We start from the raw sequence: 12,484 nt of genomic DNA on the forward strand, positions 1-12,484 counted from the left end.
AAAATTCACGCGGTGAAAGAACTTATAGAACCAAGGCGGTTTCAACCTCGCAGTATCATAAAAGGCATACAAGAAATGAGCAAGAAATCAAGACTGGGAATTATATAGCGACATTACGGTCACGTAAGAAGAAAACGTGCTCTCTAATCTGTCGTAAGTCTTACAACAATAGACGCAATACGAATGGGGCTATCTCGAACACGCACCTTGTCGCACAGGATAACATTGACCCCACCTAACAAAGATTCCTATAAACTTATTTTGTATCGTCGGCGACTAGTAGGGGTTTGTTTTGAGGATATTATATAGAATTACACTAAAACAAAGTCCTTTATAATATAATATTTAACAGTTTTAGTCACGCGTAAATATCTGTATAAAGTATTTTTATATATTTATTAAAGTTCACCACATCATACATAATGTATAAGCTATACAGTATATATACCGTATATGTTATAATGAATATTTTCTAAAATATATGATACTTATGGTAAACATAAAAGTTACAAAAGCTTCTTCTTAAGCAAAACAGCGGATTTGTAACAGTTAGGCATTTGCAATGCTTTATAAATTGAAGTTAATATATGTATATGATCTATTATATGAATGACATCCAGTTTCGAAATATCGGATAAAGTTAATAACAGGTGCGACTTTTAAAGTGTTAAAACGTAAACACGTCGAACGCAAAAAAGTACACACGTCACCGGGTGGGCACACTTTGATCTTACATTTTCACATGGCTTTGTGTCCGGGGCTGACAGGCGCAGGCCAGACAAAAATAAGGCTTTAAACATGTCATAGTAAGCCTGCCAACGACGGCAAAGGCTTCGATACAAATTCGCATTGACTCAACCTGCCTTTATCCCTTTAACGTTTTTTTTTCTTTCCTGTTTGAGTCAGATATCTTGGGTAACGATTTTAAATGTTATAAAATAGACAAAAATACTAAGTGTTCAGGTATCTAAAAGGCTTCAAGTCCTTAGAGAGAAGAGATATACTAAATAAAACATAAGTGCAATTTGAACAGATATAATTTTTAAGTAATAACAAGCGAGTCTTTTATTATTAATATAACAGGGGAAGCGGGCAGAAGGCTCACCTGATGTTAAGTGATACCGCCGCCGTAGCTCTTTTTTTGAAGGATCCTAATAGTACTGGATCGAAATAAATACTTCAGTGGGCAGCTGAACGGAACGACGGACATCAGGGTCACATCAGGAATTAAAAAAACAATATAAGTTTCATCTTATTATCTACTGCAAATAGATAAAACATTAAGGTTTTAAAAACGAATTCAATTTTTATAGAACCTCTTTGAAACGCATTGAGCATAGACAAGTGAATATTAAAGTTCTTATAAATTTGTCAAAGGTAAAAAATTGTGAGCGAAGTTCCTGTAAATTATTTCCCGTTGTAAGTAGTGCCAAACTCGAGGTTATTTAAGAGAACTTATTCGGAGGACGCAATCTCTCAAGTCGGCTACTGCCAGACGACAAAATAACTTTCTATTGGAGAGTTCTATTCAGCGACCACAAAAACGTTTTTGCATCGCATGATTGATCAAAGCCTTCGCTACACTAAAAATGCATCAGTGCTTATTGAAACTGATGTGAATTTTATTTTAAGTAAATATTTTTCATGAATCTTTTGAATGGAATAGTATAAATTGAAATAAAGATTAGCACTATGTTTATATTCAACGATTTGCGGATTTGTTTGAATTTCACCAATTTCCAAATATAATTGGGAATATAACGAATGTTGAGTCTTAATTGTACGTCATAACGTCGGATATAGGAGGTGACAGAAGCACGTCAAAATACGGCGACAGAAAAAAATGAAGATGTAAAATAATTTTTGTTTTAGACTGACTAAAAATATATAGAATAAACTTTTGCTTGTTAAGTTATTATCCTTATACTTAAGTTGTCACACATCACTTCTTAGAGTCGTTCATTAAGATTATGGACGACGAGTGACTATTTAGTAAGTATTCAAATAAATTCACCATCCAATCGGAAGTTAAAGAGTATTCACTGGTTCATAGGTATTCTTCGTAATATAATCACTTTCAATTTATATGTTATACTACCGTTTAGTTATATAATGATTCACACCATGTGTGACACACAAACCACTACTAAGGACCCTTACCTCGTCACATCAAATAGCTAAATAACTCCTTTAATACGTATAGAAAGCAAATAGACAGACTAGTTGTATCCGTTTTGAGTTTAATCATCACATTAATTAGCAATTCTGTTTACTCTGACGCCTGTTTACAATACCGTCAATTAGATCAAACATTATATCATTAGTTGACAAATATTGTCTGTTGTTTATGCAAAGTATTGACATAAATGCATCTTTTTTAATAACAACAGGGCGCGTTCGTAAACTTGTCCGTGATCTTAGCATGACTTTATAAATGATACTGTTTTTTTATGATTATTTAAATTTTAAAAGATACATGTCAGCCGTCGGAACGTCAGGAAAATACACGTAACATTGTAATAGAGCAGTGTTGTCCTAGAGCCTTAAGCATACGCCTCTCAACCCTGCGTTGAAATCACTTTTGCGGACTTAACATTCGCTCGTCCTAAAAATTGACGGCGTGTTTCAGGCCCAAAAGGCTGATTACCTACTAGCTTGCTTATTAAGAAAAACAAATTTAACAGATACAGAAATCTGATGCGCCATTGGTGTCTTCTGGACAATGAAATGATTAAACACGTCTTAATTGAGTGTATTTTCTTTTGAATATCACGTTAAGTTTTAAATTCTTTAAAAGTTTTTCCTAAGCAAAATGGTTAAGATTTTTGAAGGTAACACTCTAACTAACACTTATAAAATGTAGTAATTTAAACTTTAAGAGGCCTTTTTAGTCAAATTTTCTCACTAAGAATTATAATAGACTTAAATTCTATTGATTTTTTTATAGAATCGCAGGTCCACGGATGCCGGATTTGACACTGGATTCTGGGGCTGGTAAAACACTAAGACCTCTTTGCTATTAGAGGGTAACGAGGCCAGACATGCCCCTAAGATAGGCCCACGATGTTCACCTGGGCATTAAACCTAGGAGCTTGCAATGACACCATCAGTTAAGAGAAGCAATAAAACTTATTTGTAACATAATTTGAGGGTTCCTTTGTAGCGTTGGAGATTATTTAGACCTTAATTATTGACAAAAATTATAATTAACTGTTTTTATTATTGTGACATCGTGATGATTAATATGACATTTGCATGGCTATTTTCATATATGGCGGATTGTGCGAGTATATAATAAATCAATCTGAATGTACTTTCTTTGCAAATAAACGATGTTTTATTATGTTTAATACACAAGACCTAGTTCACTTACTGCCTTCGCTCACCTTTGCTTACGAGAATACGATCGTATTCTGACTTAATAGCTACAACAAATCAATACGAAAAAGGCATCTTACAAATGTATGTTTATTGGAGTCTAAAAGCCGCTTATTGATGTTCACTTAATGTTTCGCTCACATAAGCCTATGAATATACATATTTCAAAGAGAATGAAGGCAAATTGTGTGGAAGCGTAACTAGAATTGTTGCTTTTATTTTTAAGCTTTAATTGTTCGAAATATACTATTTGAGGAAGGTCCTGAAATCATTCTATTTTTAAAATAATAACAGCCATACTTTTGAACTTCTCCATAGTGTATTTCTGTAGTTTAAGCTGCCTAGACGAAACCGCTTAGTGAGAACGCTGTCTGTTGTACTATTATTATTATAGTATTATATTATAAGGAACTTTATTATTAGTATAAAAATAATAATAATTTCATACGGTTAAAAAAAATACTTATCAAATTGGTATTGTTATTTTACTCTCAATCTACGTTACTTACCGTTATTTTAGTTTCTTTGTGTTCTGCAGTATGGCCACCTTTTGGGTAAAGGTTTTCTCCTGAACTTTCCATTTGGATCTGTTCTTAGCTTCCTCCATCAAGAAGTTTTTTTAATAATAATTTTTTTACTGTGCATAGGATTTTTTTTCTGTATCATACATTTTTACATAAATTTAGTGTTACGCGCCTCCCGAGATACACACGTACAAATATATTAGGGAAATATATAATATATTTAGATAAACCGCCGTCTGTAACTAATTAAACAAACGGAATTTACGATGGCATGAATTATTTCAATTAGTTGTACACTTATTAACTATTTTCTTTCATAGACTAAAAACGAAAATGCTCGAAGTATCAAATTTAATTTCTAATTTCTAAATTTGATATTATAAACCGTAAAGTGATTTTACGGTGTGTTCAATAGGTTACGCGGATAAACGAAACTAATTAACCGTTTTGATTAATACAACATTGGGGTGCTGTATTACAATTATTGATTCCCTTTACGAAACCCTTAAAAGGATACCAAGGTTCCCGTTATCTTTCGTCGTTATTAGTTTCCTACTTTTATTATGGTATAAACTTAGTCCAATTATAACTTCGCCTGTGGGGTAGTAAAATAAAATTAATTGCTCGCAAGCATTAAAAGGGTTAAGTGTAAATTTCAGTTCCTGAGACGGTGGAAGACGTTAATTTCAGACCAAAAAAAACAAAAAGTGAAATATGTTTAGCGTAACTTAATCGTCTCCGGGACGTACTAATTATGATTTGTGCAACTCCGTTTTGAATAGGAAGAATTATGGGGACGTAAATAAGAGCATTTTGATTAATATTTTTCATAAAAACACTTTTTGTAATAGTAATCGAGTTCATTTCTGAGTGACTTTGTGTTTAATCCTTACAAAGAAAACATAAAGCTGTACTTATGCTATCTATTACATTATCTAAAGATAATATAGATTATAATAATTAATATATACATTTTTTAATTATTCTTCTACCGTTAGAACAGTAAAATAATAATTACGAACTTTAAAGCCTGTATATAATATTTTTTTAACTTTTAATTATCAAATAAATTCTAAACTAAACAGCCTTTTAAAAGTTACGAAAATAGCTACAATTTGTACTGTATTGTGCTTTCATATGAATTAAAGAGATGTCTGTTAGTCGATTTGCTGTATCGCAATTTTTATTTCTTCAAAAATCCACGTTGAAACATTCAACGAACAATGAATTCGCTCTCGGCACTGCAACCATACATCATTCGTAGTTCACTAACTCAATCAAATCTGTGCAACGTACGGACCCTAACATGTATGCGGGCAGTGAATATTGTTATCTAAATGCAACGAAGATTATAACAATTCCGCAGATAACTATTCATAATTTTTAACTTATCTACAGACATATTCAATTTATTTAATTTGTTTTTAGAATTCTAACGCAATGTAATGAATTGAGATAAGATGAAATAATTAATATAACTTATTATAAAAATTTATTACTAACAAAACATTTAAAAAAAATAAACAAAACGAGAAATAACAAAAAAATAAGGAAAGGAAAAAGGAATTATTTTAAGTGTGTAATGTGTGTGTGGTAGTAACTGGCCCGGGCTCAGCATTATGCTGTGGAGCAGACGTGTTTGTGCCTCAGACGCAAAAAAAGAATAACAATAATGAATAATAATAATAATAGTAAAAAAATTACAATGTAATTAAACAAGATGGAAGGTGTGTGTGTAAAAGTATACCGTAATTAATGTGAGAACCAATTACCTAATGTATGCTTTTCAAATTAACTCTGAAACTCGCAAGTTTAAGCGAAGGAGGTATTTAGAAGAAAGATAGGAAAGTATTTTATTTGAGATTTGCTTAGTCAACGTTGGCGTTGGTGAATAATTTTCTGCAAACCAAGTAATTCTTAAGGCTTTGAGGCACCCTTTGAGAATATCTACGCTACAGCAAAGTATTTTAATAAAGGGTTTACCATATAAAACATTGGTCGTCACCAATTATATTACCTGATTGATGATGCATTAATATTGCATAATATACATATTAAAACACTTACCGCATTGCTATGTGTCTGGTCGGTTTTGAGCTCTTTGTGATTTGAAAACTGTACATAGACAGCGCGACCCCTCAGTTGTGCGACGCAGCCTCCAAAGTAAGCGACCATGGCCACAGCTGATATCTCCTCAGCCATCTCTAGGAATGCCTAGAAATAAACAATTAAATCATTTTAAAATATCAAAAATGTTCGTGAAATGTTGTAGTTTTGTTTAGTGTTTAGACAATTTTAATTGTTTTTTTGGCACTGCAATAGTAAATATTATTTATTTGAAAAGAAAAAAAGGTAAAGGTACACTGCCAAAGTTTTAATTTATTATTTAATAATTTTGTACGTTATGAAAATTGTAAATACAAATTATACATATGTAGCATGATAGATTTAATTGACAAATTTTATTAGAAAATACGAAATTGTAGTGTAGAAAGCATTACGAAATAATTTCAGTGCAATTTCATGAGATCGCAGCATATAAATAATGGTAAGTACAATAGAAAGAACATAAATTGGGTAGCTCGAGCTACGACAACTATCACCTAATCTAATCGAATATACCGGAGTTGGGAGGGTAATATATGGGAATGAAATATGACGCGTCGAGAGGTCTCGCTTTCGAGTTTGTCGTTCGTATATTTATTCCTTCTAATTCCATGATGTCTATCGTGGCACGTGAATATTTAACGAAATATACAAAATGATTTTATGTGAAATGCATTTGGAATATTGCAGTAAAATTGATAACACAATTTTGGAATATCCTTCAGCGCTAGATTTCACCAGATATTGCTAAACAATGTTGCGTTAACGTAGCGTTAACGAGGTTTTGTATGTAGCACCGTAGGCTGCAATTAATCGGCTCTAGCAGGGTCGGGGATACATGAACTCGGCAACCAGACAACAAGACTGATCCGCCACACGTGTACTGCGTGATTTTCTAAATGTGTTATGATTTCCCTGATTTCATAGAGAGAATTTCCCAGCACCCATTTACGGGGAGCGCGGCTTAAAACCGCAGGATTCTGCTTTTGGCATTTGAACATAGCTGGCCGGTAAATACACCAGTAACAGACCGTGCAGTCAGCCGCAAATTAAATAGAATTTGTCTGCTGCTAATTAAAACCTATGTATAGCGGTTGGAAACGACCGACACATTTTAGCACTGTCTTTGCAGAGGGTAGTTTGTTTATATAACTTCCGCTTTACCAGATACATTTTTTTGTATCATTGAAACTTTATCTCCTAAATAAGCATACCTACCCATAATTCTTTCCTAAAATAAACACTCTACTTAAGCCTCTATAGTGTAATGATACCTTCATCACCACATCATCATCATCAATCACAGAGTGATTGTATTACCACAAATTCTAAAACTTATCAATATAAATACCTTTAAATAACATCAACTAAAATTTAGTCACTAACATCAAATAATAGTATCGCATTCACGTTAATTCGTGCACAGTTTCGAGCTAAATGATAGCACACAAATTAATGAACGCACAGTAGCCGTAAAATGGTGTCAACTGCTCTTCGTTTTAATCACCGAGAGTGGAGGCGATTGTCCACTCACGTCGATGTTTGCCCACCTCTCGATGGATGGCTTTTTAACTCGACTGGGCTCCGGTTGCTATTAACAATGATACTTTTCATCATCCATCAAAGTTCGTTTCAAGGAGTAATTGAAAGCCTGAGAGTAGCTAAAGTAATATTTTGTTGACTTGTAATTATAGCGTACAGGTATTTTTGTATGTGATAAACAAATAGGCAAGTTTTAGTGAGGTCTACTGATATATGAATAGAAGTAACTAAAATGGTAATATGGCGTGAAACGAGTATGCCACATTCTTGACATACGAAGTCATAAAAGAAAATTGCTTGAAACGTTTGATGAAAATAGAAAATAAAAATCACTTTTCCGAGTGAAGATGTTAAAATTTAAATCCCGGCAAATCCGTTGACTTGAGATTTTTAAAAGTTGCACCTCGAACGAAGAAGTGAAAAGGTTGGGAAAATTGTATAACAAAAAGCGAGAAGGCTGTGACCGTACATAAAAGGGGATTTGACTTATATTTTGTACTGTAGGTGGGAGATTGTTTTCTCGCGCGGTACAATTTATGCGAATGTCATACGGGCTATTTATTAAATGGGATAACACTGTCATAGCGTCTGTCTTACTGTTTGCGAGTAATAAGATTTTGTTTTTTATTTTATTTCTCGACAGTAAAGTTATTTTTAAATTGTCGGCACCAGCTCGTAAATTCCATATAGGTACAGACAGTTACGCTCATGCTATAAAACCTGCAAACTCGTTCGAATTTCAAACGATAAAAAAATATGACCAAAAAGTTCCAATTTACTTAACTACCATCTCAAAGTCAATTGAAAGATCCAACGCTTTCGCTAAACAAACTTTACTAATGTCTGCTAATACGGAGTTAAATTTTCTGAAAGTTTACAAGAGTTTGAGCTTACTTAGCTATTTATTTTATATATTTAGAAAAGATAAATGTTGCGTTAATAATTAAAAACTTTGTAAATTTTTCTCTTTATAAATTATGTCAATATTTTTAAAAATGTCAAAAATATGATGGTAAATGTTTCATGAAGTTCAAGAGCTACAAAAAAATACAAACCACTTACGCCGAATTTATTTCGATTTTGATTCATGTGACAGCTGTAGCGACTAAAAAAAGTGTTTAAATTCAGTAAATGTGCTACTGTAAGAGACAAAGAATAGAAAACAAGTAGGTCTGCCAACAATGTGTGGCCTATTTGCAGAAGCGTCACCCACTTGTTGTGTTTCCGGGCAGGCTTCATTGTGAGCAGCTACATGGCCGAGTTAATATATTAAATAAGGGTTTACTATTGTTATATGCATTTGTTTTTATGTAATGATATATAATAATGAAAACGATAAAAAGGTAATCGTTGTAAACTTTACAATTGATTGTAGCGGATGCGTAGCAAGTGTAGGCAGCGTAGCACCTTTGACTTGGAACTTAATTAGCTTTTAATTTTCTTACTATAATTTGGAGTCTTATAAAAGGTGCAACTTGACTACGAATATTGTGCCCGGCTTATAAATATCCTATTAGTTTGTTATACGCATACGAATACATTAAATTATAATAAGGTTTAGACCTGTAATGAATAATTGTAGCGATAACGGACACAAAGCGGCACAAGTCGTCTAATTATTGTTTAATAATAAATTACAATTCATTAAGACTGTTATCGGCAAGACTTTGCATTTAAAATAGTTTGAGATCGTATCCTCTTACAGTAAATAATTGTAGTTATTGGTTTTCTGCTCGATACGGCTACTTTGAAACTGCTAACTAGTTGCTTCTGTTCGGATTATCCACGGAACTTTAGAAAATATTAGGGTCGTTGCTGTAAAGATAACGGCTACTCATTAATATAAGTTTTTAGTTTGCTGTTTAGCTCATATTTCTTTCTTAGAGTCTTAATAGTTTCTTAATAAATACTTTTGTGGATATTTAAGGTAAAAAATATATAAGAATATATCGATCACTTTACTTTACTTTTGAATTTTCGGCTTTCCGAATCTTACTAGTAATAGGTAGTAAATGTAAATTTACAATTAATTTAACTTCTTTTCTGACGTTCATAAGTTTACTTGTTTTATGAATGTGTTAAAATGTTATATGAATAAAGTTATTTTGATTGTGAATTCAATCAATAGTATACATAGTACACGTTTTAATTGCGTAACTTATATTAAACTCATAACATATAAATAGCATATCATTAAAATAAGAAAAGGCTATTAGTAAATTCTACGTGATTCTACATCTCAAAGCGTTGCCTTAAGGCGTCGTGGGGTTAGTTGATATGGAACTGCAACGATATATTTGAACTGATTACGTACGTACGAGTTCGTCAAGTAATACGTTATTAGTTTAGTTGAGATGGATGCTTAAACAATTTAAGTGGTTTATCTCAATTATGAGATGTAATTCGATATTGATTTATAAATACTATTTTGTGATAAAAAGTAGGAGTTATCATTTTATTCAAATCGTATCTTTACTTCACATACTCACTCAAGCACTCAGGCGTGTTGAAAACAGTTGAAAAATCAAAAACAATAATAAATAAGATATAAGATGTAATTACATTATAAATATATAATATTATATAACCCTGACACAGGTATTTTTTTTACTTAAAAGGGTTGCCAAATCTTACACATTGTAATGCAAAAACAAATTTTTATTTTATTTTATAGATTATATATCCATGAGGTCGTAATGTTTATGCTTACGGATATTTTTAACCTTCAGAGAATGTTTTGTAAAACGTTTAATCATAATGTTTTCTGTACCGTTATGTTTTTAAATATTCAGAACTAATAATGCCTTTAAGTTTTGTGAAGTCTTAATCGTGTTTTTTATTTATATATAAATGATTTCATTACTCTTATACACGCAAACCAACATTCTCTATGTAAACAAACGGTCTACAATAAAATAAGAAAACCTTTATCTTACCTGATTCTTTCCTTTGAGCACCAATACGTTAGTCACTCGGCCAAAAGGCAGACCCAATTGAATGATCTCCGCTTCTGTCGTTTCATTTGGTATGTTCCGTATATGTATAACTCGGGACGGTTTTCCAACATTTTGCTCCAACTTTACCTGAAAGTAAAAAAACAATAGATTAAAAACATTCATTGTGTAGTAGTTTTGCAAAAAATACAATTGACGTAAAATGAAGAATAAAGAGTAATTAACAAAATATTATGTTAGTTCTGGTAATTTTAAGGAATATATATAGGAGCAAAAGTGTTCAAGTTATTTCCATAAACAGTCTTTAGACAGACGCAGAGTCTCTATTATAGCTTTTTCATTTGGTTACTTAAAGTTTTAATATGCATACGAATTTAGAAATACAAATACGTACGTTCATTTGTACAATCTGTAGTCATAAATTAAAAGTATTAATCTTCAAAACGTCCCATCGGCGTACATTGTTTAATGGAGAGTTACGTCTAAATGCTTAACAAAATGACCGCTCTAATATACATAAATAAACCTAGTATTCACGAGTCGGTTGGATAATTGAAAAGTCGATGTAGTATAATTGCCGGGGCTTATCGGTCCGGCCCGATGTGGGCGCTATTGTTCCCCGGAGAGCCTTTTGATTACGCCGACCCGCCAATATAATGTAGCCTTGTATGACACTTCACTTGCCATTCATGGGAAAAACGTACTTTATTATTTTTTGGGAGAATTTATGAGATGTTCTTGGTCATTGAGTAGGTGTTTATTGTGTTATTAACGAAGTAACAAATAGCAGATAAGCCTATATAGAATCTAATTTAATTATTTGAAGAAATAGTAGATTTTACTATAAATTGAAAAATAATTGATGTATAGTAAGATGGTCTACTCATAGGACCTAAATCAAAATAGTTTTGGTAATTGGTCAGTTTTTGACAAATTGTCTACGACTTACGATAACTTATTGACTACGTTAACAGTTTTATCGTATTTAGTGAGTGCTATTTATTACTTCATAAAGATCATACTTTTTGTATTTCTTTATCTATATCTTTGTAAAATTGATTTTTATTTTATATAACTTATAATAATAATAATTTATTGCAATATATATGGTACAAAAATGTTGTATAATAGTAAGTTCGCATATTCTGCCACATACGCGCAAATTTGTCTTTAAAGGAGTTTTACATTTTACATTACTAGTCATATGAATTGGTCAATTCTTATATTATTTGTAACGTACATATCATATCAAATGTAATTACATTTATATCAACTACAGTGTCTCACGCAAATAATTATTAATTGAGTAATACATATTTTCCATAAGTAATACACCAAGTCGATTTTTATTAATGTAAACATTAATAACCATACAAAAGCTTTTTTTCCTAAATAGTTCCAGATTGTATTGTGTTTTAAATGTCTCTTAGATAGCTTTTACACATTAAGAAAACACTTTTTAACGGATTGCAGCCATGTATTATTATTATAAACTTATAATACATAGCTTCAAAGTGTTTTCTTAAGTTCCAGATTGATTTTTGGCACAGCCAATTTCTCCCCATGTTTACTTCTTACTTCGACTTCTACATTCGACTCAAAATATGTATGTTTCTCTGCACGAATAAGGACATTTCTAAAATATAAATATAAATTCTTAAATAAAGGTACGCAACTATCAAGACAGTTTGTTCCACAAATTGCTCTAATACGAAATGTATTATATATTTTGTGTCTTAAATACCCTTTTGACTTCGACTGAATTTCCCCAAACTATAATTCCATATCTAATAATAGATGAAACATATATGCATATGTTTATATCATGCGATAAGCAGCGAATACCGTATCATGGTTTACAATTTCTCTTAGTCGTTTTAACACAAAAACGAAACTGTCTATTTTGTTCTGTAACTTTTCAATGTGTGTTTCAACTACAAAATTTATCTAGCGTTATACCTAAAAATACACACTCATTCA

General features: G+C 31.8%; 1 protein-coding gene across 7 annotated transcripts in view; it reads right to left on the reverse strand.

Moving 5' to 3' along the window:
* Positions 1 to 12,484, reverse strand: part of LOC123706671 (polypyrimidine tract-binding protein 2) — a 322,370-nt gene that overhangs the window by 30,882 nt on the left and 279,004 nt on the right. For all 7 annotated transcript variants that reach the window (XM_045655987.1, XM_045655991.1, XM_045655989.1 and 4 more), the window contains 2 exons: positions 10,487 to 10,633; positions 5,970 to 6,116 (listed from right to left, as the gene is read on the reverse strand). In XM_045655987.1, coding sequence (XP_045511943.1) covers positions 5,970 to 6,116; positions 10,487 to 10,633 — 294 coding nt within the window. The remainder of the gene's footprint in view (positions 1 to 5,969; positions 6,117 to 10,486; positions 10,634 to 12,484) is intronic.

This window comes from Pieris brassicae, chromosome 3 (assembly GCF_905147105.1).
Source record: "Pieris brassicae chromosome 3, ilPieBrab1.1, whole genome shotgun sequence".
Taxonomy (NCBI): Eukaryota; Metazoa; Arthropoda; class Insecta; order Lepidoptera; family Pieridae; genus Pieris; species Pieris brassicae.